This window comes from Bos taurus, chromosome 23, assembly GCF_002263795.3.
Source record: "Bos taurus isolate L1 Dominette 01449 registration number 42190680 breed Hereford chromosome 23, ARS-UCD2.0, whole genome shotgun sequence".
NCBI classification, from domain to species: domain Eukaryota; kingdom Metazoa; phylum Chordata; class Mammalia; order Artiodactyla; family Bovidae; genus Bos; species Bos taurus.
In genome coordinates this window covers 24,063,406-24,091,298 of record NC_037350.1, presented here as the reverse complement: position 1 = coordinate 24,091,298, position 27,893 = coordinate 24,063,406, and the positions used below count along the sequence as shown (strand labels likewise).

The 27,893-nt window shown below is 38.9% G+C and overlaps 1 protein-coding gene across 1 annotated transcript in view; it reads left to right on the top strand.

The window, feature by feature from the left end:
* The window catches only part of PKHD1 (PKHD1 ciliary IPT domain containing fibrocystin/polyductin), a 441,675-nt gene extending 421,659 nt beyond the window's left edge, over window positions 1-20,016 (top strand). The window contains 2 exon segments of the mRNA XM_002697311.6: window positions 3,204-3,326; window positions 15,775-20,016. Coding sequence (XP_002697357.3) covers window positions 3,204-3,326; window positions 15,775-16,229 — 578 coding nt within the window. The 3' untranslated portion in view covers window positions 16,230-20,016.
* Window positions 20,017-27,893: the final 7,877 nt, after the last annotated feature.

Genomic DNA, 27,893 nt, shown 5'->3' with positions numbered 1-27,893 from the left:
AGGCAAAGAGAGAAAGTGAAAAATTAAGAAAGGAAATAGCAGAAAGTAGGGTGCCACCACCAGACTGTTCACTGTGATTGGATTTCTGAGAGAAGCTGGAGAAGGAAATTCTACTAGATGCTCTTTATTTTGAGCCAAGCTTCATATTTTTAGCTTAAAAATTGTGCTGTAGAATGTGTATAGTGAAAAGAATGGTATTTTTTACAAACTTCTTTAATGTCTGATTTAAGAAAAGTCAGCTGGATTCTCTTAGGAGCTTCTGCATTTGGTTTGTTGCAATGCATTGTTTTGACTGAAGTATCTGAAGAAAATTCTAGCCTCAAATAGATACCTCATAGGAAAAGGAAGAATATTTTAATAACTTTTACATATACAGCAGACATTCTTATTTGTTGCTGCACCCAAACTAGACCAGAGATAGTTACTTAAAGGTACATCTCAATATACTTTTTTATTCTGTTACATGAAAATGCACAAGTCTACCTTGTACTTTGAATTTTGCCCACAGGTGATTTTGAAAAATTATGTTTTGGCCATTTGGTAAATGTTGTTTCACTGAGTTATATAGATATACCAAATGTTGATATTAATATATTTCATTCTACAATTTAAAAAAAATTACATGTTAATATCAATAGAATTAGAAATTCTGTAAAGCTCATGGTAGTTTATAACAATGTTTTCTAAACTTCTAAAATTTCCAATGTGAGCTTGATTTCTATCACTGATGACAAATTCTATCAATTATTTCTTTAAAGTTACAGGCTTACTTCATTTACTTATAAAAGAAATCTCTCGAATATCCAATTTTGAATAACCATAATTTATCTTTCAGTTTTTCTTTCAAGTGCTTTCAATGTGAAAATGGTGTTTCATGAAAAAAAAAATCAATCAGTTTTGCTCAAATCAATCACAAAAGTGCTTTTTCTTGAAACAATCATCATGTCTCTTGGCATGGCATTATCTGATGTTATATTATAATTTATTTGCTTATCATCTGCCATCCAAAGTGAAAGTGAAGTCACTTAGTCGTGTCCAACTCTTTGCGACCCTATGGGCTGTAGCCTACAAGGCTCCTCAGTCCATGGAATTTTCCAGGCAAGAGTACTGGAGTGGGTTGACATTTCCTTCTCCAGGGGATCTTCCCAACCCAGGGATCGAACCCAGGTCTCCTGCACTGCAGGCAGACGCTTTACCATCTGAGCCATCAGGGAAGGGCAGGGACCTGATCTTTCATACTTACAATTGACTTTCTAGTGCCTAGAACAGTGTCTGGCATGAAGAATGTAAATGTATTTTTATTAATATATTTAGTGAATGAATGAATTAAAGCATCACTCAGTCAAGAGCTGACTGAAGATATAAACTGATGCCAGTTTCCTAGTTTTGATGTCATACTACAGTTAATGTAAGTTGTTGATGTGAAGAGAAGGCTAAGTGGAAGTACATAGGTCATCCCTGTATGTTTCTTTGACACTTTCTGTGAATCTATAATTATTTCTAAATAAAACCTGAAAAAAATACAGTAAGTCCCCACATATGGATGAGTTCTTCCAAGAGCACTTTCGTAAGTCAAATTTGTAAGTCCAACCAAGTTAGCCTAGATACCCAGCTAACACAATTGGCTATATAGTACTGCAGTTTACTGTAATAGGTTTCTAATAATTTTCACACAAAATACATAGAACGCAAACACAAAAAATAAAGCATTTAAAATCTTATAGTACCTTGAAAAATACAGTAGTACAACGGCTGGCATACAGGGGCTGGCATTGAGTAAACTGGCAAGAAGAGTTACTGACTGAAGGAGAGAGAGGAGGTGGGAGGTGGTAGAGCTAAAGGATCTTTAGCATTAGGAGTTAGAGGGTAAGCTGCAATTTCATGAAACCCTGATGTTGATGGCACAGCTTCTGGTTCCTTGGTGGGTTCAACTCTATCTACCCTCTTGGAAAAAGGATCCAGTGATATCTGGATAGTAGCTCTTTTTTTCTCATCATAGATGACACTAGCCCACTGGATTGCATTCTGAACAGCTTCTGCAACCTTCGTGTACTGTTGTATGTTCAGGTCCTGTGCCTCAAATGCTAACAGTGCCTCCTCAAATAAAGAAAATCCCCTGGCCATTTCCTGCATCATGAATCTCTTTGGTTCTTCAGTTACTTATTCCTCTTGTCTCCTTTCGTCCTTTCTCTGGGGCTCCGACTCCATCAGGTCTTCATTAGTAAGCTCCTTGTGTTGCATAGCAAAAAGTTCATTGAAGTCGTCCGCTTAAAGATCTGGCTTGAAACAAAGATACTGTACTACTGTACTCTATACAGTACTGGGCAGGAAAGCACACAAGAGCACAAGCACTTGCAGAGAATGCAATAATGTGACAAAGTATGCCAGACACGTGACCTAACTTCTGTGATTGGACACTCAAACACATGTTCGAATCTTTGAAAGTCTGCAACTTGAAGGTTCAAGTGTAGGGCACTTACTGTACTAGGAACATTCTATAGCCACTCTGGTCAACAGAAAGATAACATAAACCATGTTCATGGTTATATGACGAGGCAGGTAGTGTCATTTTCTAGTAGCCATTTAACCTAAAATTAGCTGGAGCTGAAGCTCCAATACTTTGGCCACCTGATGTGAAGAGCCGACTCATTGGAAAAGACCCTGATGCTGGGAAAGATTAAAGGCAGGAGAAGGGGGCGACAGATGGTTGGATGGCATCATGGACTCAATGGACATGAGTATGAGCAAACTCTGAGAGATGGTGAAGGACAGGGAAGCCTGACATGCTGCAGTCCATGGGTTCTCAAAGAGTCGGACATGCCTTAGCAATGCTAGTGAACAACAAACCTAAAATACCAAGATAATATTTCAACATGTAATGAATATAAAAATATTAGGTGTCATGCATTTTTGAAAAATCAAGTGTGTATTTTATGTTTACAGACACATTTCACATATTCAGTCACCACATGTAGTGGCCACCATATTGGACAGTAGTTTTAATCCTCCATGTAGTGGTCAGTATATGGGATTTTATTTTAGTATTCCTTAAGCTCTGGGATATTGTGTGCATTTTGCTGCACATTTATCACAATGGTTTGGGGGGAGTGGACAAAAGAAATATCCTAATACTTAAGGCTCATTTGCAATAAATATGTCATTTTATTCTTAAAAAAAAACACTTATTTTTTTCATTAATTTAGAAATTAAAAACGAAGAGATTTCTGAAACTCAGACTAGTGATCAAAGGAATCACAGCCATGTCTCACCCAAACACCAGGGGTCACAAGTAGAGACTGAAAAAGAAGTCACCATGATGGCAGAAGGTAAGCTTAAACAATAGGATAATTCCCACAAAGAGAAACAGACCCATGGTGTATGAACTGTAGCCTCCTGCTGGCTCTCAGTTTCTGAATCAATTTAGTTTATAGACCCTTCTTTAGCCTTTGTTATTTCTTCTCAAGGAAATTATACCCCAGCAAAAGAATACACAAGTCCAGCTGATTCACTCAGCTATTAACCAATGATTCGAGTTGACATTCATATACGTTTTTTCTTACTAGAAGATTATTGGTTTAACATTTGAATTCATTACATGAAGAAAAGGAAAACCAGAGTATAGGCATATAATCTTTCCCTCAGCTATTGCAAAGCTGCCAGTTTGGCAACATAATTGAATCTGGAAGGAAGGGCCTGGAGTTGCCCAATACCAACTATGCAAATTAGATGGAATATAGAACCCTCAAGAAATGTCAGCTTTGTTAAGCTCTGCTTTGCTGCATAGTCGTACTTTTTGTGAAAGGTATTATTTGACTACATTGTGCATGATGCCAGATGATTTTTGCTTGTTATGTTGTTAAATGGCCATTAGAATTGCTGCCAAGCAGAGAAAAGATAAGCATTTGTTTCGGACCAATGTTCTGTGTTTTTGAGGACACAGAAATTACAAAGACAATGGGCAGAACACAAGATAGATTTGCCAAGTATGAATATGGTGTATGAAAAATACTAAATAACTTCCATAGATCTGAATTTTGAAACCTATGCTCTAAAGAGAAAAATATTGCTTGTTTTCTAAGTAATAACTAATTATCATGATATTTTCTGCTTGAAACAGAATCCAAATCTTACTGGTTCTGAGTGGATGTTTAACCAAACCATAGCAGTCTGACGTCATTCTGCTTCTAACGAGTTTAATGAACTCTGGTGACTGTGTGTGTATCTCTATATCGGTTTGCTTGCCCGTTTGCATTTTTTTCCCACAGAGGAAATGAGGGTTTTTTTTTTTAAGTTTCCTATGAAATTAGCCATCCATTTTCCATCCAGCTCCTGACCTGCATCAGAAAGTAGTAGGAAATATGAGTGGGTGGGAGTGTGAAGAATGGAGTTTGAGAGAGGGGGGCAGAAACTCTTTTCTAGATTCCATCTAAGACTACTTTGATTTTGGTTTCCAGAAGCTTGTCCATAACATGGCATGCAAATTCAGGACATGAAAATGGTCCTCAGAATGCAGCTCTGTGAAGAACGGCATATTCAGCTGTGTTCTCCAGCAAACAGCAGGAGTGATGCTAATCTTTCCCCTAATCTAATATGACCATCTACATGAATCTCAGTTTCCCAGCTTTAAATTAACTACATTACGCAGTCCACAATGCTTGGATGTTTTATTAAGGGACATTTTTTATGTGGTGGCTTATTAATAAATTATCAGGAATGAAACAAGGGATAGGGCTCCTGTGGATGAGTTTAGATTGAAGAGATAGATGGGAGAACGAAAGAGGCCATTTTATTAGGACATCCAAGTTCAAGACAGAAAGATGTGTGTTCCAAATGCTCCCCTGGGGATCAAAGTGGATTTGTTTTCTTATCTTCTAAGCTTTGTCCACATCATAAGAACATTGTTTCCAAAGGAAATAATGAGACATCTCCTGCCTTTCTTTGGAAACTATTACCAGCTATAAATACCTAATTACTGCTAGGTTTAAATAAATTTGGTTTTCTTTTATTATTACCATGACACTCTAATTTCCTCTTCCTTCTGTGTTTTTAAACTGGTGGCATTTGCTGATCAAGTGATTGGCCTGTCTCTCTCATAAGCATTTTGCAAACGCCAAGCATCACCATCAAATATTTAGCTGATAGAATCGAGCATTTCTGCTGTATAGTAGATACAGACTGTAAATTTATCATGTTACGGCTTTTACCAAAAATTGTATGTACGCAGCAGGGAAGGGAGTAAAGCATGTATCTATCCCTTGAATTTTACTTTTACCAGGGCCTTTGACATAGGGAGCATCTGAGCCAGTTTTTAAAATTCACATCAGCTTTTGTCATTCTGCTATTCACAAGATTTAATGAATTACCAACCTCAGTTGGAGAGGCAGGAGAAGTTGACAATTAAAAGCATAAAACTGGGCATAGGCACGACTGAGTTTAATCTGATTCCCTTGTTGACTTTACTTCATGGCCTCAAGAGGGTCAACTGTCCTCTCTGTGCACTTTGATTTCCTCATCATGAGAATTGTCCTAACAATATCACCCATACTCAGATGTTGTGATGCTGATTGAGTGACTGTCACTATAAGCATGGAGAGATGTCTGGCACAGTGTGTATGCTGTGTGTGTTATTTATTATTGGTCTTGTTATTAGGACTCAGCTCTCCAAGACCTGACTCTACCTTGTCTGTCTAGTCTTACTCTGGATTCCACCCGCTTGCCCCTACTCACACTAACCTCCACCAGCAATTCCTGGGACTGGTCTAACACCTTCACACACACTCACCTGCACCGTTTCTTCCAATAGGATTGCTTGTCATCACCTGTTAAAAATGAATGAGCTTAAATTTCATCTTCCAATACAGATGAAATAAGTATGTATTTATTTCCTGATTTTTTTATACCTTTTAAGGTCCTCTCTCTGCAAAGTTACAAAGAAATGATACTTGGCCACCAATTCTTTATGGCTTTCTAATATGATGGGGACATGAGAATAATATTTTGGGGAAAATGAAAAACTCCAGGTGATAAACAAAAAAGTGTAAAGCAATCAGCATACTGCTAAAGGAGAGAAAGACTTTCATTATCCTAAGTTACATGTTTAGTCTCTCTAGTTCCTAAATCATATCACACTGCTTCAAATCCCATTTGCTAAAGGCTTAATTGTAGGGTTTGCACACACTCGGGGTCCACAGAAGAACCGAGAAGGAGTCCTGCTATGCTCTGTGGAAACTCAGTTTTGTACCATTCTTCTGCAATTGTTTCCTTGTTCCCCTAGTTTGGCGAATAGCCCCCAAAACCTCCCAGGCTAGACACCTCAGAGTTATCCTTAACCCTTGGCCTTCCATTACGCCCTTGCCTTGTGGCTTGCTAGTTTTATCGATTCCACCTCTGCAGTGTCTTGGTTTACACCCCGTTCCCTCTACCTACTCCATTTGCCAGCTGCATCTTCAGTTCAGTCTCAGTTAACAAACTCCTTACAGATGCCCATCATCTATTCCCTCTCTTTTCCCTCTAGGACACTGTTCTCTGTACATAACTTAAGAATCTTGGTTTCAAGACACACTTCTCTCACATAACCATAATCTCAAAAATACACAAGCAACTCCTGCAGCTCAATTCCAGAAAAATAAATGACCCAATCAAAAAATGGGCCAAAGAACTAAACAGACATTATCCAAAGAAGACATACAGATGGCTAACAAACACATGAAAAGATGCTCAACATCACTCATTATCAGAGAAATGCAAATCAAAACCACAATGAGGTACCATTTCACGCCACTCAGAATGGCTGCGATCCAAAAGTCTACAAGCAATAAATGCTGGAGAGGGTGTGAGGAAAAGGGAACCCTCTTACACTGTTGGTGGGAATGCAAACTAGTACAGCCACTATGGAGAACAGTGTGGAGATTCCTTAAAAAACTGGAAATAGAACTGCCTTATGACCCAGCAATCCCACTGCTGGGCATACACACCGAGAAAACCAGAATTCAAAGAGACACGTGTACCCCAATGTTCATCGCAGCACTGTTTATAATAGCCAGGACATGGAAGCAACCTAGATGTCCATTAGCAGATGAATGGATAAGAAAGCAGTGGTACATATACACAATGGAATATTACTCAGCCATTAAAAAGAATACATTTGAATCAGTTCTAATGAGGTGGATGAAACTGGAGCCTATTATACAGAGTGAAGTAAGCCAGAAAGAAAAACACCAATACAGTATACTAACACATATATATGGAATTTAGAAAGATGGTAACGATAACCCTATATGCGAGATGGCAAAAGAGACACAGATGTATAGAACAGTCTTTTGGACTCTGTGGGAGAGGGCTAGGGTGGGATGATTTGGGAGAATAGCATTGAAACATGTATATTATCATATGTGAAACAAATCACCAGTCCAGGTTCGATGCATGAGACAGGGTGCTTGGGGCTGGTGCACTGGGATGACCCAGAGGGATGGTATGGGGAAGGAGAGGGGGAGGGGGGTTCAGGATTGGGAACACGTGTACACCTGTGGCCGATTCACGTCAATGTATGGCAAAACCACTACAATATTGTAAAGTAAAATAAAATAAAATAAAATTCAGCTATCTAGAAGGAATAGTCCCCTTTTCTCAACTTTTGTGACACTTCTCTTTTATTCACTTAACACCTTTTATATGTAATATAATTATTTGTGTTCATCTTGTCCAGATGCCTCCATATTAGGTCTGCATCTTTTCTAATGCCAGGGGGCATTATAACAGGAGACCATTGATGACCATTGTTGAGTGAATAAACTGAACTGAACTGTTGACTGAATGGTGAGGCAGAGAGAGAATGGGTCCATCTCCATCCCCCCTCCCCTTTTCAGAGACCCCTGGATTCCAGCAATTCCTACAACAGCTGAAAAAAATAAGGCCCTTCGTCTCCTCTAAAAGAGATGGAGAAATTTTATTCTGGTTCATAAGATTAACAACAGGATAATGGCTGCACATCTTTTGGGGTCTTCAGTTTAGTTCAGTTCAGTTGCTCAGTCATGTCCAACTCTTTGTGACCCCATGGACTGCAGCATGCCAGACTTCCCTGTCCATCACTAACTCCTGGAGCTTACTCAAACCCATGCCCATTGAGTTGGTGATGCCATCCAACCAACTGAACCTCTGCATCTTCTTCTCCTCCCGCCTTCAATCTTTCCCAGCATCAGGGCCTTTTCAAAAGAGTCAGTTCTTCATATCAGGTGGCCAAAGTATTGGAGTTTCAGCTTCAGCATCAGTCCTTCCAATGAATATTCAGGACTGATTTCCTTAAGAAATAACTGGTTTGATCTCCTTGCAGTCCAAGGGACTCTCAAGAGTCTTCTCCAACACCACAGTTCAAAAGCATTAATTCTTTGGCGCTCAACTTCCTTTATAGTCCAACTCTCACATCCATACGTGACTACTGGAAAAACCATAGCTTTGACTAGATGGAACTTTGATGGCAAAGTAATGTCTCTGCTTTTTAATAAGCTGTCTAGATTGGTCACAGCTTTTCTCCCAAGGAGTAAGCATCTTTTAATTTCATGGATGCAGTCACCATCTGTAGTGATTTTGGAGCCCCCTAAAAAAAATCTCTCACTGTTTCCAATGTTTCCCCATCTATTTGTCATGAAGTAATGGGACCAGATGCCGTTATCTTAGTTTTCTAAATGTTGAGTTTTAAGCCAACTTTTTCACTCTCTTCTTTCACTTTCATCAAGAGGCTCTTTAGTTCTTTGTCGCTTTCTGCCATAAGGATGGTGTTATCTGCATATCTGAAGTTATTTCTCCCAGCAGTCTTGATTCCAGTTTGTGCTTCATCCAGCCTGGCATTTCGCATAATGTACTCTGCATATAAGTTAAATAAGCAGGGTGACAATATACAGCCTTGACATACTCCTTTCCCAATTTGGAACCAGTCTGTTGTTCCATGTCCAGTTCTAACTGGTGTTTCTTAACCTGCATACAGATTTCTCAAGAGGCAGGTCAGGTGGTCTGGTATTCCCATTTCTTTCAAAATTTTCCACAGTTTATTGTGATCCACACAGTCAAAAGCTTTGGCATAGTCAATAAAGCAGAAATAGATGTTTTTCTAGAACTCTCTTGCTTTTTCTGTGATCCAGTGGATGTTGGCAATTTGGTCTCTGGTTCTTCTGCCTTTTCTAAAACCAGCTTGAACATCAGGAAGTTCACGGTTCACATATTGCTGAAGCTTGGCTTGGAGAATTTTGAGCATTACTTTACTAGCATGTGAGATGAGTGCAATTGTGTGGTAGTTTGAGCATTCTTCGGCATTGCTTTTCTTTGTGATTGGAATGAAAACTGACCTTTTCCAGTCCTGTGGTCACTGCTGAGTGTTCCAAATTTACTGGCATATTGAGTGCAGCACTTTCACAGCATTATCTTTCAGGATTTGGAATAGCTCAACTGGAATTCCATCACCTCCACTAGCTTTGTTCGTAGTGATGCTTTCTAAGGCCCACTGGACTTCACATTCCAGGATGTCTGGCTCTAGGTCAGTGATCACACCATCATGGTTATCTGGGTCATGAAGATCTTTTTTGTACAGTTCTGCTGTGTATTCTTGCCACCTCTTCTTAATATCTTCTGCTTCTGTTAGGTCCATACCATTTCTGTCCTTTATTGAGCCCATCTTTGCATGAAATGTTCCCTTGGTATCTCTAATTTTCTTGAAGAGATCTTTAGTCTTTCCCATTCTGTTGTTTTCCTCTATTTCTTTGCATTGATCGCTGAGGAAGGCTTTCTTATCTCTTCTTGCTATTCTTTGGAACTCTGCATTCAGATGCTTATATCTTTCCTTTTCTCCTTTGCTTTTCGCTTCTCTTCTTTTCACAGCTATTTGTAAGGCCTCCCCAGACAGCCATTTTGCTTTTTTGCATTTCTTTTCCATGGGGATGGTCTTGATCCCTGTCTCCTGTACAATGTCACGAACCTCATTCCATAGTTCATCAGGCACTCTATCTATCAGATCTAGGCCCTTAAATCTATTTCTCACTTCTACTGTATAATCATAAGGGATTTGATTTAGGTCATACCTGAATGGTCTAGTGGTTTTCCCTACTTTCTTCAATTTCAGTCTGAATTTGGGGTCTTAGCAGTGAGCAAAATGTGATGCCTTCCTTCTAGGTGATGCTGTCTGCCGGCCACCCGAGTTCCCTCTCCCTGTGTTCCTGATGACTCCCTCTGTCTTTGTGGTAGTTATTGCTGGAGACCTCAGTGCTGCCTTCTCCAAATAGTACTCTGATCTGTGGCCTCTAATCACTTGTGTGCTTGTGTATGTGAAATCCATGTCCTCAGTGTTGATGGAAAACTGACAGGTGAAAAGGAGCTCCATACCATACAAGTGCAACTGTAAACATTAACTTCATGGATTTCTTATCTCTACCACATTTAAATCTTACTGACTATATATGGTGTGTTTTGTGAATGTAAAATAAAGACTATCAATTTACCTTTTGTAAATACAAATCTCTAGAAATGGCAGGGAGAGGAGAGGAGGGGGCTGACCTCAAGACATCTGGAAGCAGAGAAGAGCAAAACAGGACCAGAAATTGCCCTAAGTTTCCAAGAAAGTCAAACTATATTTGGAAGTTATTAATAAATAGTATGTCCATATCATAAATAAAAAGATATGAAAAACATATCTTTTCTTAATTGAAAAAACATAAATAAAATCTATCACTTATTCCTTAAAGAAAACTTAAAGAAAAAATTACCAGGAATAAAAGCCTGCCTGGTAAATAAGATGGGGAGTTCCAATGCTATTTGCAACCAAGACCCAGTATCATCTTTAACAATGGAATATTAGAAGAATTTCTACTTAAGTGATGATAAAGTACAGAACTCATTCTTGCCAAAATTTTATAACATATATATTTGGAATGGGAAGAAACAGTCAAATTTAAAGCAAAATTTAGAGGACAATTTTGGAGAAAATACATGTTGATTTACAGAAGATTGTTTAATGATAAAGATTCAACCATTAACTATTATATTTATTAGTAGCTTGAGTAAATTAGTCAATATAATGTCAGTCTAAGCAAAAATCATATTGTATAAGCCAGGGATATACAGTTAAGCAAGATAAATATACAATAGTGACCAAAGAATATGCTGTCTTTGGGAAAAACAAGAGATATATGGGACTTACATAAAAAATAAACTGTATTTCATTGACGAGTTTAAGAACAAATACATAGGGAATTACAGCGTGTTTCTAATTAGATTAATTAATATTGCAAAGACCATATTTATTTCTAAATTAACTTTGATTTAGGAAACCCTGGTGGCTCAGTGTTTAACACCATTTCAATTATTTTCTAGCAGTATAAGATGATTCTAAAATTCTTCAGAAACTATAGATCAATGCCAGAACACTACTTTTTTACAGGAAATGGAATTTTTGGCAATGGGCAAAGGTAGCTCAACCAGAGACACAATACTTAACGTCACTATTCTTCAGACAATGTGATACTGATACAAGAATATATGAGCATTAGGAGAAATAGTCTCAATTAGGTATAGATATAGATATTAGGTATAGAAATGTAAGGTATGATGAAGATAATAAAAATAAAGAAAAACAGAAGCATTCGTCTATTAATGGGGCTATAAACTTGACTTCTTAGAACATTTAGTAATCTAGATTCATACTTCAAAAAATTGCCAGAGTAAACTTTGAATAGATTAATGAGTTAAATTAGGTTTACTAAAACATAAGCATTGCTAGAGTATTACAGAAATAATAAAGTGGAGTCACTTATGGTATAATGTGGAATGAAGAGTGCTTTTTCTTTACCTTTTAAAAATGTCCATACTTCTTGATTCATCATGCATTTCTTATTAAAAATAGATAATAATTTTTCATTTAAAAGAACAAATAATGTAGAAAAATTATAGATGATAGTATTTATAATGCATGCATGCTCAGTCATTAAGTTGTGTCTGATTCCTTGTGACCCAGTGGACTATAGCCCAACAGGTTCCTCCATATATGGAATTTCCCAGATAAGAATACTGGAGTGGGTTGTCATTTCCTTCTCCAGGGGATCGTCCCGACCCAGGAATTGAACCCTGCATTGGTAGGTGAATTCTTTACTGCTGAGCCACCAGGGAAGCCCAGTACTTATATTTGTCATTAATAGTAATTCTTTCCAATTAATAATTTAATGTTATTTATTAATTATTTTGTATATCTTCTTCAATATGTGGGCAGGACTGTTCCCCTTATTGTTCCCCTTATTCTCCACCAAAGTGGAGTCTATTCTTTATGTTGGTTGATCCACTGTCTGTCATTCTGCTTTAGATCCTATTTAGGCTTCAAGATAGAGGAGCTTATATTGGGTCTTTCATACTGAATCCAAGTCATCCTACAGTAAATGCAGCACATGGAGACTAGGCTATAAAAATAGAGAGGGAGTGGTGTGGAGGGAGGGGAATATTCATTGTTAATTTTCCTATTGCAAAGGAACCAGTGAGTGAGTGAAGTAAGTCAGACAAATACTGTTGGATATCACTTATATGTGGAATCTTAAAAAATTTAGCAAACTGGTGAATGCTCAAAAAGCAAGCAAGAAAAAAAAGAAGAAGAAGCAGCTAAAAACTACTATCCACACAAATCTTTAAAATCATAGACTCAGGATATTGGTTGTCCAAGAAAGTTCTAGAAGCCAAAAGAGGTTAAGGATACCTAAGAAAAATTACAGCCAACTGTGGATGAACCTGCATGGACCCCAAACCACCAAGCCTTTCTCTTTTTCATAGAGTAAAGATATATGTGCCCATAGTCTCCCTGAAATTTGATCAAACCCACCAACAGGACTCTAAGAGACATAGAGGGGCTATGTGAAATCCTATCTTTCCATTTTAATGGGGATTCACCAACAAGGTGGAGGAGGAAAGGAGGCTTGCTGTTGCATATGTTTTGATACTCACTATTCTTCCTTCCCTAAGACCCAAACATTCAGCTGAATGCCTTAGGACACATATCTGCTATAAATTCATTTTTTATCTAATTTGTCTGAGATCTAAGCTTCCTGTGGAGGTCCAAGATCAAAGGATCGGATTCTTTCTGATGTTGGCGCTGACATATAATGTGTGCTGACTTAGTTCTGTCTATAACCTCACAGTGGGAGGCGGCCAGCCTCCCTCGACACCTTTACACAGCGCACTTTCATTTCGGCTGGGGAGTCTGTCAGGTATGTTGCTGATTGGAGCTGCCATGTAAATAATTCATGGGAGATTTTTAAATGTTTTGGGGCTTGCAAAGGAAAGCTACGCTCGTGTTAGTCTTTCATGAATAGATGCAGACTTGAAGAACAAGGGGGAATAGATTTCCAAAGACGGTCTCTCAAAAATAGGATAACAATATCTTCAATGGATTGAAAACAGGTGACTTGCAGTGTTTGATTCCCCTTACATGAAGTGGTATTGGTTTTACCAAGGGATAAGAATTCAAAGCCCATTTTCCTTTTTTAAGTTTGCTTCTACCTGACAATTTATTATTCCTATTCTTTGGTTATTTGCTGATCTTGATAAACTATGTCTTTTCCTCCTGGTGGGAGTGGTAATTATAGAGATGACACCAAACTCAGGACTCAGCATAGGGCTGGGCTTAATAGAGGGACAAGGTTGATGGCAAAATAAGTTCCTTCCCTGAAGGAACTCAAAGTCCTAAGAGAATGATGAGACTGTCATACAAGGAAAGGTGACCAATAATAGAAACAGTTGCACAAGTCAAATGAGAAACTCCAGTCAACAAGTACTGAGGCATAAATCAATGCCTTTGAGCTGTCAAGGAACAGTTCTGGAAGGATTTGAAGTCCCATAGGGAGACTAGGATAACCTGGAAGCTCTAAGCAAGAGAATTATCCCATAATTAGGGGAGGGGGACCATAACAGTTACAAGCTAGGAGAAATGACTGTGGAGGAGGAGACAAGATGTGGATAACATGAGTTTCACAGGATATTACTGACACATCATCAAAACAATATAAACAACATGATTATCTTGTTTTACTGTTCCAAACCAGCAGTATATTATGTTTCCCTCTCCAGGGGGTCTTCCCATCTCAGGGATCGAATCCAGGTCTCCTGCCTTGCAGGAAAATTCTTTACCATCTGAGCCAACAGGGAAGCCCTTGTTTATATATATATATATATAGATATATATAGGTTAAACACATTTATATTATGATGTTATTTGTATTTATATTATGTTATTTATATTTCTGCTATAATATTGTCTCTTACACTATGACACAGACTTGATGATTCTCTCCTAACATAAGCCAAGACAGGCTCAGTAAACTGAGAGAGAGGTATAATACACAGGTTTATCAATTAGCATTGACCTTGTATATAAAAGTATGTATGTATAAAAATTCATGTTAATGCATTTGATGATGAGAAATTAGAAAATCAGGGATGGGAAATGTCAGTGACAGTACTGCCACATACCTCTCAGGGGTGTAGGGTGGTTCTTGACCTTTCATTTTACTCTAAGGCACATGGAAGAGGACATTCCCACGTGTGCCACACTCTGATGCATGTATTTAGCCAAGCATTCTTCTTTTTTTTTTTTTTCCCAAGCATTCTTCTTAACTCCCCTTTGCTAGCTTTGCTTGTACACAGCATTGTTTGGTTCTCTCACTACAACTCTGGAGTCATAGATCTTGACTTCTGTACGGTAAGATGTGCTATTATGTTATCTGTGGTCTTGAGAAGTTACTTAATGCCTGTATCTCAATGGCCTCCCTTCTAAAAGGGAGATGGTAATAACACTTACTTCAGAGGGTTGTTGTAAGGATTAAATTATGTATATATATATTTACATATATATATAAAACCTGGTGCCCAGCATATAATTGCTATAATAGTGTTACTTTAAATGATTATTAGCCTTTCTTCAAGGAATGCATCCTGGAATGTAAATGTATGAGTGGCATTAACAATCTTGAATTACCTTTAATTTGATTAAAAATAATAATTTAATAAAGTTATTTTAAAGTTGAACTATAGCACTTTATTGTTTATAAAACTAGCTTGATACATCCCTCAATACCCAATGAATTATGAGAATTAGACATTCATGAATTAGGAAATACTTTCTGAAGAAAGAGAGAAATTTGGGGAGGTGAGTAAAAGAAGGCAGAGGGTTTTGAAAGACAGGGTGGAAAAAATATTTCAGGCCGAGGGTGTGTTTAAGATAATTCTTATAGGTGAATAATTATATATATACACTCTTATAGATACTTGTTTATTTATATATTTATCTCTGCATATGTTTGTTTTTATAAAATAAAATATATTCAAATTGTGAATTTGGCATAAAAGTCAAAAGTATTAATAAGACTGGTTTTACATTTATTAATACAGGTGTGAGTTAATCCACATAGTAAGGTCTGATTCTAGCCTAATTTTCGTATTTAAGCTGCCATGCTTACAATGAAAAATCCTGATTGACTTATTATGAACATTGTAAAAGTTTTTTCTGGGAAGCTATATTATCAAATTTGTATTAGACAATTTGTATTAATTATCAATTAATTAATTGATGGGTGTGGGGGACATGGGTTTTTGAAAAAGTGTGTACTCCCAACGATATTTAGAAATTGGTAAGTTGATATAACTCAGTCTTTAATTATTTGGTGATATCTTTTCAGGAATGTTAAATATGCAAAACATGCAGTCAGCTGATTGAGAACTAAGTCTGTTTCTTTTTCTCCTTCTTGTCTGTCACAGATTTGAGGATGAAGGTCATGCTCGCCAAGCTGAACCAGCTCCCCCATCAGTCCCTGAATGGCGTGTCCAGAAGGAAGGTGAGCCACCGTGTGGTCCGAGAGGAAGGTGGCAGCCGAGAAGAGGCCGCTGTGCCTGCTCCCAGTATTACCAGTGTCACGTCGCCCAGGAACACCTGTACTCCAGGCTCTCCTGCTCAGCAGGTGTACCTGCAGGAGAGTGGGGGCTGGAAGGGGGCCCAGGAGCAGGTGCTGAGATACCAGCTGGCAGGCCAAGATCAGCTGCTGCTGCTCTGCCCAGACCTCAGACGAGAGAGGCAGCGTTTGCAGGGCCAGAGTCAGCTTGGCAAGGGGCACATCAGTCTAGGGCTTTCTCAGAAGAAGCCAGGCTCCTGTGGTGCCACCGAGGCATTCTGCCTCCATTCAGTACATCCAGAGGCTGTTCAGGAACAGCTGTGATTGAGGAGTGGTGAGGACATTTGGGCTGCAAGTTATAGTGTTCAAAATATATCTGGATCATATGAGCAGGGAAGATGAGGCCTGACCAGTTTGGACTAAGAAGGGAGAATATGCGCGTGTGTGCTCAGTCATGTCCAACTATTTGTGACCCTGTGGACTATAACCCACTAGGCTTCTCTGTCCATGAAATTTTCTAGGCCAGAATACTGGAGTGGTTTGCCATTTCCTTCTCCAAGGGCTCTTCCCAAGCCAGGGACCGAACCTGTGTCTCTTGCATTGAGTAAAGGCAGATTCTTTACCACTGTGCTATCTTGGAAGCCCAGAAGGGATAATATGGATTCTGAATTCTTTCTTTTCAACTTTAACATGGAAGATAGTCATATAAATGATGTAGGTTGAAACAATATCTGACATATCTTTTTTATTAATCATGAATCTTAGTCCAATACTAGGCAAGTAATAAGTTCCCAAATACTGATTTTTTTACTTGTTTTTATCTTAAGCTGGTTATCTTATTGATTTTGCAATTTTAATAAAGGTATAATGCTGATTTATTCAAGGGCTTCCCTGACAGCTCAGTTGGTAAAGAATCTGCCTGCAACACAGGAGACCCCGATTCGATTCCTAGGTTGGGAAGATCCACTGGAGAAAGGATAGGCTTCCCACTACAGACTGATTTATTACAGTAGGGAGTGGCATTAAGCTTCTTCTAGGACAAGGTCCCCAACCTCCAGGCCACAGGGGTTTCCAACCTCCTGTAAGACCAATGGCAGCATTAGATTAGAAATAAAGTGCATAATAAATGTAATGCTCTTCCATGAAATTGGTCCCCAGTACCAAAAGGTTTGGGGACCTCTGTTCTAGAATGATTACCCACAGTTCTTTGGGCTTCTCTTATTGAAGGGATCATGACAAAATCTGGATGGCTACAGCTGTTTCTGCAGTATTCAGTTCAGTTCAGTTCAGTCGCTCAGTCATGTCTGACTCTTTGTGACCCCATGAGTTGCAGCACGCCAGGCCTCCCTGTCCATCACTAACCCCCAGAATTCACTCAAACTCACGTCCATCGAGTTGGTGATGCCATCCAGCCATCTCATCCTCTGTTGTCCCCTTCTCCTCCGCCCCCAATCCCTCCCAGCATCAAACATTTCTTTATCCTATGGGAATATTTGAAGGACAAGAGAAGACCCCCTCTCTGGTCTATCAGAGCTTACCTCCCAACCATAAGGCACTTGCCTGATTTTTCACAAACTGATTTTATTTCGCAACTTAAATTCAGTCATTATTAGGAGTCCATAGTTGAGCAAACACATCATTTTTGCTCCTCGTGAGTACTGACACATGGAAATTATGTTCTCCTGGGCTTTGCTGATATTTTAGTTAAGGACAAGAATATAAGAATAGCAAGTCTGGGTAAGGAAATGGTCCATGGGCCCAGTAATTTTTTCAACAGTTCTTTCTTTCTTTTAATAACTGAGCCACATAAAAAAGTGGAAGGAAACTATATTGGGAGAACAGAGATGACCAAGTGGCCAAGTGGATTATCAGCTGACTTAATTATTAGAGAATTATTAGGGAACTGCATTTTGGGGAAGATAATGCGTGGGAGAGATCATACCATGTGCAGCCTCTCTAGGCTTTGTTGCTGAGGGTTCAGATGGAAACCAGAGCAGAGGGTTAACCATGTTGATAAGTTGAGTAAGGATATGAAAGGAAGCTTCACCCAATTCACACATTTGCAGAGGGCCCATTTATGTACAAACTAAATGATACTTTAAGCAAGCCCAACTGTGTGTCTGGAAGATCTTTTGTATCAATGAGTGAAGCCAAGACAGCTAAGGTAAAGAAAATATCTAATAAGAACTTGCTCTCAGCTTTTATCTAAACCAGGATTTTCCAGTCTCTGAAAAATGAAAGGGATGTCTTACATTTGTGATAGAACAGAGGAAGGAAAAACACTCTTCTATGGCAGAATTTTAAACAATAACGTCCTGGAATTAGCCCCAGAGGAGATACTACTGGCAGAAAGTCATTGTCTGAGAGCATCAGTGAGAAAGTATGTCTCACTCTACACAAGCTGGTGGGAAAGTTCTCAATTTCTGTGTCCATTCTTTAGATGTCTTACTGACATCTCAGACCTTAAAGCTGCCTCTGAAAGGAGGTAGGCAGCCTTCCCCAGGACATTATGCTAGCTTCTCTGGGTCCTCAGAGAGCTATGATTATTTAGTACAAAAGCATTTGTAGTTGAGGCTTTTGAGAAATATAAAAACTGCTTACTAAGGGTCTGTCTATACACTCTCCCTTTCACCACCTCCAATTCCAACCCAGGTATCTTTCCTGAACTCTATACTGTTTATCGAATTGCCTACTGAGAGCTTCCACTAGATTTATCCTTCAGATGATGGCAGAAAGTCATCATTTGAAGGCATTAGTGAGAAAGTATGTCTTCTGTCTTCCAGTATTACATTGCCCTCACACAATGGCATGACCTCATTCACGCCAGAAATCTAGAAATCACCCACGACTTGACTTTTTCTATCTAACCCTTCCCCAAAGTCAGCTGGTGCTGCTTCTGCTAAGTCACTTCAGTCGTGTCCGACTCTGCACAACCCCATAGACAGCAGCCCACCAGGCTCCTCCATCCATGGGATTTTCCAGGCAAGAGTACTGGAGTGGGTTGCCATTGCCTTCTCCACCAAAGTCAGCTACCAGCTGTCATTTCTGCACCTTCTTTACACTTCTCTCAATTTCTACTATCTTCTTTTCCATCCCCTATGTGCTAAACCCTGATCTTTCTGGAAGGCAAGTTTGATCCTATGCTTGTTTGGGAACAGCCAGAGTTGACCTATTAACTCTATGCCACCAAAATCTAGGATCCCCAAGTCCAGAATGGACTCTTTGGACCTGAATAGCAACCAGATTATCCAGAGTAACATGGAGGGCTCTTGGATGTGTCTTGGGATTTCAGAGTCTGGCCAGAATCCCCAACCCATAGTTAAGGCAGTCTTTTTTTTCCTCCTCCAAAAATGGGAGAATTGGGTAAATTCTAGAGGCAAAGAGAGCAGTTCTTGGTTCATTTATGTCTGAAGATGAGCTGATTAGATAAAGCCAACCCCAAACTTACTCAGACCATTAACATAGGGGACCCAGTAAATGTTTCCCAGCAGTATCAAAACTTACCCTTTCTTCAAATAAGTAATTTAAAATGTCTTGTTCCTGTGTAATTTCAAAGAACTTCTTGTCTCCCATTTCTGATTTTCTATGTTTGAAGGACTCCTTTCCCCCAAGATATTGAACAAACTAAAATTCTAGACCGTTCAATATTTGTAAATATTTATGGATGTTAAAGCTGAGAGGGATGATGGAAGCTGGAGTAGTTTTCATTATCTCTTGAGTTTGGGGGATGTGTACAGGGAAGGTACCAGTCTCTGACAGAGCTTCATGTGTCTCTCAGAGAGAAAGCCTTGGCCAATCTAACCAAGGTTGTATTCTGAAGCAGACTTGCCCATCTCATCGCCCAAAGAGGCTGCTGAGTACCAAGAGGCTTTAGTCCTTCAGAACCCTCCCCTTTCATAGATTATTCAGTTGAGTGATTCCCTTCCTTTTAGCAATCTAACTCTGAATGTATAAAATTACTTTACATTGAAATGTATGCAAACTATATGCAAAATGAATATGATGAAACTGAATATAGATCACATGCAAATATTATTCAACCAAGCTTCTATAAAATGTCATGTACATGTCAATAAAAGTAAAGGATTTTAATTAATTCTGTCATTTAAAATTCATGTATTTATTCCATATTTTGTTTCCAGAACTTGTATTCAGTGTCAATATTGAAAGAACTATAAGCAGAAGGAATTACTGTACTGAATGTAGAACAATTGATTTCAGCTTACACTATGTCACTATGAGCAATTAACAGACATATTTGAAAGACAAACTATATTTCCAGAATGTAATTTTTTTAAAGGGACAAAACATCTTTTTATGAAGTTAAATGAGGTTTAAACAGTCAAATTCATAGATTTGGTTGTTTACAAACATTTCTCCTACCTCAAAACAGACTGGAGATTTATTTGCTTGGAACAATTCAGAAAAAGAATAGATTCTGCCCATCAATCTGTTCTGTTTTGAGACAGAAGTTTTGTTTAACACATTTGTAGGACTTCCTAGAACTTACTGGAGTGTGAGTTGATGTCTCTGTGCATGTGTCCTCAGTTGCTAAGTCATGTCTGACTCTGCCACTCCATGGACTGTAGCCTGCCAATCTCCTCTGTCCATGGGATTTCCCAGGTAAGAATACTAGAGCAGGTTGCTATTTCCTTCTCTAGGGAATCCTCCCCACCCAGAGATCAAACTTGCAACTTTTACATTGCAGGCATATTCTTTACCACTGAGCCACCTGGGAAGCTGATTTCTCCATATCATTCCTTATTTCAGTCTCAGAAATGATGACTCATTTATTATTATCACTATATCTTTTATTTTAAAATGAGTAGCCATAACAAGAGGAAAGAAAATCAATCTCCTTTCAAAAATGTGAGAAATATCATTCTTCTCTCTACTTTATAATAAACAGTTACTGAATCCTTACAAAGGTGCAGGGCAAAATTGGGGAAAAATGTATCTGCTTCTTTTAAAAATTTCCTTAATTTAGTGGTACATCTATCCAGAAGAATGACTAATGTAGAAAATTATTCAAGATATACCATTAGGCTACAAATACATAAAGCAAGTTGCAAAAAATGGGTATAGTGTGCTTTTACCTATAGTTGATTTATGTACAGAAAAATTATGGAGAGATAGCCAATACATATTTTAAAATGAGCTACCTTTAGATAATGGAGTAGGGAATATGAGGAGATTTGTACTTCATATTTTATATCTTTTTGAATTTCAATATCTTCTTAAAATATACTACTAATAAAAATAAAATTTAGTATTTTCTCCATGTTTTGGTTGTCCAAAGGTTAGCAATACCCAGGCCTAGAAATTGCTTGTAGGAAAAAACTTTTACAAAGAGAGAGGAGATGAGTATCTGTGGGAGAAGTAAAGAGTGGACAGAGAGATTAATGGACTGGGAAGAGAGTCCAGGAAGGAATAAAAGGAAGAGTAGAGAACATCTCTGAATGAGGAAAAGAATGTTCCATAGTGGGCAATGATTAAAGTGCTAACAAGTCTACTTTCTCATCACAGTGTCCCTGGAATATCATACAAGGCATGTCACCATGGGCCCCTCTGTGTGAAGGGCCTTAGGGTACAGGTGCGTATGTCTATGGGCTCAACATCTCTTAGTAAGATTCAAATATTCTGGCTTTTCCATTATTCATATTGAGGAAACAATGGGGAAGCGGTTGCTAACCCTAAGTCATGAATGGACCCAATATGACACTCAGAGCTGAGAATTCCTGCTGGATAACACGCCTCTCACCAGATCAGTGCCACAGCCTGCACTTCTTCCAGCCCTGGTCTGCTAGGACTTATTCTAAACCTAGACCAAGTGGTGCTATAACCCTAAACACAAAAGCTGCCTCTTGGTAGCAGCTGTCACAAAGCACTTATTAAGTAGGCTCCAGAGACTCAGACTTTTGAGAGATAGAGGCTTAAGTCAAAGGGCCATGGGCTTCAAAGGGTATGGTGTAAGAAATAATATGCTCCAAAGTTTCTTAGGGACTTCACTGGCAGTCTGGTTTTTAAGACTTCCCTTTCCAATGCAGGGGGTGCTGGTTTGATACCTGTTCAGGGAACTAAGATCACACATACTTCGCAGCCAAAAAAAACAAAACATAAAACAGAAGCAATATGGTAATAAATTCAATAAAGGCTTTCAAAGTGGTCCACATAAAAAAAAAATCTTAATTTTTTTTTAATTTGGGAATAAATAAATAATCCTGTGTGCTTATCTACAATTCTGAAAACTGTAGAAGTGCTGTAATTTGGGCTATACATCTAGTAATACCAACCATTTTTTTCTCATTGGAATTTTTTCTACCTATCTTTATTCTATTCTCAGGGATGCCACTGACTCAGTTCTCACCTCTCTTATCAACATCATAAATCTCTCCCCATCCACTGGGGTGTCCCCATGACTGTCCAACATGGTTGAGTAGCTCCCACTTGAAAAAAAAATCAGACATTCTTTGATTCTATAGACCCCTTCATATCTCTTCCCATTTTCTTAACCCATTCCATTAACACTGTTTGAGACTTTTGTTCACAGGTTAAATTACTTCTTCCATTTTCATTTATTCTTCCAGGCATTCCAATGCACTTCTGTCTCCTCTGCAGAAGAGGCTGCTCTTATGGCAATTACCAGCAACCTCCATATTGCCAATTCTAAAGAATGAGCCTGTCTTCATCCTGTATGTTAACCCCATCCTTTCTTTTCCCCATTCTTGAAACAGTTTCCTCTCTTGACCTTTGTGATACCTTCTCTCCTTGATTCACTCTTATGTCACTGAACATAATAAGCCATAGACTGAAGGCTCAACTTTGGTACTTTTTAAAAAAAAAAAATATGTATTCATTTTTGGCTGCACTGGGCTTTGTTGCTGTGCAGGGGCTTTCTCTAGTTGCAGTGGCGGTGAGCAGAGGCGACTCTCGAGTTGCGCTGTGCAGGTTTTGTATTACGGTGGCTTCTCTTGTTGCCGAGCACCAGCTCTAGGGCACGCAGGCTTCACAGTTGCAGCACATGGGCTCAGTAGTTCTGGCTTCCAGGCCCCGGATGTGGGTTTAGTAGTTGTGGTCCATAGGCTTCGTTGCCCTGTGGCATGTGATGAACCGTGGATGAACCAGTGTCCTCTGCATTGCAAGGCAGATTCGTAACCACTGGACCACCAAGGAAGCCCCAAACTTTGATTCTTGATCCAAAACCTCATGAGAGCCCCAAGAAAAATACCTCATTGAGCCTGCCCAGGCTTAGATCTGAGAGCTAATATTGAACCAGTGGGATGTATCTTTTCTGAACCCCTTTGTCATAGAAAATAGCAGATTTCATAGTGAAAAACAACCTGAGTATAATATACTGGAATCCCAATCTTTACTCTGCAAAATTCTAGAAACATCAACCCAATACTTTCTGACTGTAGTGTTTCAGAAGAGATGTCAGAAACCAGTCTAAGTTTTGTTCCTGTCTAGGAATCATTAAAGATCACAGGATCTTTTTTCTAGACTATTTTAAACATTTTGATAATTCTCTCCATAGATGAGTCTTTTTGTATACTAGACAAAAATTGCAAAGAGAGGAAAATGCTATTTGTAATAAGGAGAGAAAACTCAAATAGGGAAGGAAAACATTAGTGATTCATAGGAGAAGAGAGAGGATTTAAATAGATTTAAAAAGTGATGTTTCAGGTAGAAGAAAAATACATAAAAGTCACTCAACCCCAGATCATGGATCCTTTAAGAAAATGAATTAATGGTGTCGAATATAGGAAATAAATGGCTAGATGAATAATTCATAACTTTGTAGCATGTGAAATGATAATAAAAAGATGGTAGAAGTGATTTCAACTTAAAGTAGGCCAGATGAAAGAATACCCACTGTAACTAAATAATTTTTCCCAGTGTCTTGGGAAAAAATTCTTACTTCTTGGGGAAAATTGTCAGTAAATATTACATTTATTTCAGCGTCCTACTTTGTTAAGGTTTTACAGGCCTAGTTAAATGCTATTTCTCTTGTCTAATTTAGCTAATGAAGGATCATGGGATAAATGAGATCTAATTTCTTCATATACCAAAGAAAGTTTGGATCAAAAATATTTGGCACTCTAGCCAATACTGCTTTTAGACTCAGATAATGGTTTCCACTCCAGGCCCTTGCTCTAGAGGACTCCACCCCCATTCACTCTTCCATGTAGGCAGTCCGACCATGAAGCCAGGAGCATGTGCCCACCCACACACCATGCCCACCCCCAGTGCCCACGTTGGAATTTTCTGCCCAAACAACCCTGAATCATCCACCAGGGCTTGCAGAGGCTGTTTCTCTAGAGTCCTTCTTTGCTTGTCATATCAAGTAAGGAAGAACCACTTTGACTCAGATGGTATTGAGAAATATGCCAAACTATTGTTGAATAGTACTTTCCTGATGGATGGAAAGTAATCATGACTTCTATGTCTCATTTTATTCTTATGAAGGACATGTGTTAAGACATTCATCAACATGTAACTCAAGTATCTTCTGGCTCACAGGGTCCTCACCTGCTGAATAAGAGCTTAGTGCCTTTGCCAAATTGCCCTGGTTATTTCTGACACTCAACGAAACAGACCCATATGGGACTTTTTTTGGGGATTCACGGTAACCCTACATACCCTCCTGATTCTCAGATGCCTCCCTAAGGAGGACCCCATCCCATGCCTTGCTTTTTATCTTCTTGATCTTCACACTTCTAGGAAGGCACCAGCTGACCTCAGCAACGTGCATTCTGTCTCTCCTGGGCAGGCACCTTTGGTCATACATAGGACAATATGACAGGCAGAGTTTAAGATGCCACCTGCTTTATCAGCCACCACATGATTAAATGAAGTGCCCATACATTATTTGATCTATGCTGGCTTCTTTCACTTAGAGAATGTTCTTCAGGTTCCACCCGTGTTGTTGCTGATGGCAGGATTTCCCTCTTCTCTCTGACTGAGTGTTATAGAGAACTGCATATTGTTTTAAGTCAGTAAGTTGTGGTGATTCGTTACACAACTATAGAGACGCTATGGTTTCCATGAACAAAGGGGAAGATCAGTACTCTTGTATTTGCTCCTGTCTCTTGGGTGTCTCCTGTTCTAATTTTCAGCAGACATGAATCACTTCTAGCCCCTAGAAGCTTAAAGCCCTCACTCAATCTGCAGGTTCCCCTGTGGGCAGCTGGATGGCATCAGTCCTGGGGTCTCCCCAGGTGTCCCACTGGCACTCGCTTCTTCAGGGTGGAGGATGCTGGTTCTTAGGATTTCCAGACACCATAGATTTGTTCCCATCCCAGAACCAGGAGATGAAAACAAGCCAGACTGTCCTTGTCTTCCTCTCTCCCTTCTGTCTTCTCATTTCCCAGTGTCTCCCCAACTAGATTCTGATCAAAGTTATTTGCAGGATTCCCATCAGTTCCATGAGTGACAGGAGACTGATGTCAAGTGAGAAAATGAAATGTAAATTTTATTAAACACCCCCTCTCATCTCCACGTATCAATGCAGATTCCAGCTGAACATAGCAAATCAAATCCTGCCTATGCCCAGCCTCGGGGCACATGGAAAATCATTTCTCCTTAATACCATTCCTTTCTAGTAAAATATTTTTCTGTTTGGTAAATGAAAATTGTAAATGCAAACCTTGTATTAATCCCAGCGAAAAGCATATCTTCAAAATGAACATCTGAAGGAGGGAGCAGAGAAGAGACAAGGGAAGATTCAGGGGCAAAGGAGAAGTCGGGGACTGGGGAAACAGTATTTAGCTGTGTCATGCACAGTCCCGACTCATGGCTGCGCAGGGATGCGTATCCACAGAATAAATGGTGACATTCTTTGAAAGCTTGGACCATGAGGACATTTATCTACATGCTGTCCTGTCTCAGAGATAATAAAGATCTTAAATCTGATACACTGTCTTGAAATTGCATTATAAATATAGATGCTTCATTCTGGGTGTATGTGCACAATTACAGGCTTGTCTGGGGTTTTGCCCAGTGGTGTCTGACTGTGTGTAGAGAAAAATCTTGATTTGGGGATCTTAAAAGTTGAAACCAGTTTTGATTGCATATTTATTGTAGAAAAAATAACCCAAAATTTGAGCCAAAAATGAATACAGAAAATACCATAGCTATTTTAAATGCACACACACTATCCAAATTTCACTTGACAAATTTGAATGAAAAATGTAAATACTGGTTTCTGCTTTATTTTTTAAAGAAAGAAAGTAATTTATTGAATTTATTTTCTTTTAATTTCTTCAAATTAAGTGGATAGACTATTTTTGAAATGACGTTTTTTTCAGGAACAGACCTTTATTTAGATCACCTGTTCTGATTTGCCTGAGATTGGGGGGTTTCCAGGATATAACACTTTCAGCACAAAAACCAGAAAACCCCAGAAAGTTCCACACATACAATGATGAGTTGGTCACCCTAATATATTACTATCATAAATCATATAAAATAGTCATGTCTTATACTCTGATAATGCTTCCCAGGTGGCGCCAGTGGTAAAGAACACACCTCCCAAGGCAGGAGACATAAAAGACATGGGTTTGATCCCTGGATCAGGAAGATCCCCCGCAAGATGGCATGGCACCCCACTCAAGTATTCTTGCCTGGAGAATTCCTATGGTCCATAGGGTTGCAAAGAGTTGGAAATGACTGAAGTGACTTAGTGCACACACACACACACACACACACACACACACACACACTCTAATAAATTATTAACATTGTAGACTTTATTTTGGGGAAATGGTTTTGAGCAAAATAAACTTACAGGTGTATCTGGAAATGGTCTCCTTGACTTAGTCAAGCATGGCAGATAGCATTCAGGCTTCCAAAATAAGTGAGAACAACTCAAGCATTATACTTGTTAGCTGAGAAAATGGCATTCTTATCTTTTCTTTTCTTGTGGTGAAGCTTTAAAGACTTTCTTCCTAGTACAGCTACAAGTAATCAATATAAACAAAAGCGGGGGAGGGGGCGTGGAGGAATAGGGAGATTTGGATTAACACATATACACTACTGATGTTACATATAAAATAGATAACCAATGAGAACAAACTGCATAGCACAAAGAGCTCTACTTGATGCGCTGTGGTGACCTGAATGGGAAGAAAGGCCAAGAGAGAGGGGGTATACGTATATGTACTGCTGATTCAGTTTGCTGCACAGTAGAAGCTAACACAACATTGTAAAGCAACTAAACGCCAATAAAAATGTATTAAAAAAAAAAAAAGGAGTGTGAGTATTGCTTAGGAATGTGCTAGACCATAACTTGGAGAAGGCAATGGCACCCCACTCCAGTACTTTGCTTGGAAAATCCCATGGACGGGGGAGCCTGGTAGTCTGCGGTCCATGGGGTGGCTAAGAGTCGGACACAACTGAGTGACTTCACTTTCACTTTTCACTTTCATGCATTGGAGAAGGAAATGGCAACCCACTCCAGTGTTCTTGCCTGGAGAGTCCCAGGGACAGGGGAGCCTGGTGGCTGCCTTCTATGGGGTCACACAGAGTTGGACACGACTGAAGCGACTTAGCAGCAGCAGCAGCAGAACACAACTGATGTCGCATAAACAAATGCTTTGAATTAAAAGATAGAACCCAGTTTAGATACAGTTTTGCATTTAATATCTGAAAATTAAGTCAAGTATTGGGCTAAATAGTGCATTCATTTTCCAAAAGAACTGTAACATTTCTTACCTAGCAAAAGTTGGGCCCTGAGATCTGAGGCCCTGAGGGCACTATATTTAGAATTTAAAAATAATGCCACACTATTTTCTGCACAAGAAGAGAGTTTATATGGAAATGTAAAATTTTTAACTTGAATTACTGTACTGGAATCCACAATCCTTGATTGCTTAATTAAATATATTTGATTTCTTAACTATTCTTCCTTTTTGATATTTTTGTGTACAAAATAACTAAAATAGGGTACTTTGCTTTAAAAATGGGTATGAATGATACATGTGAAGAACA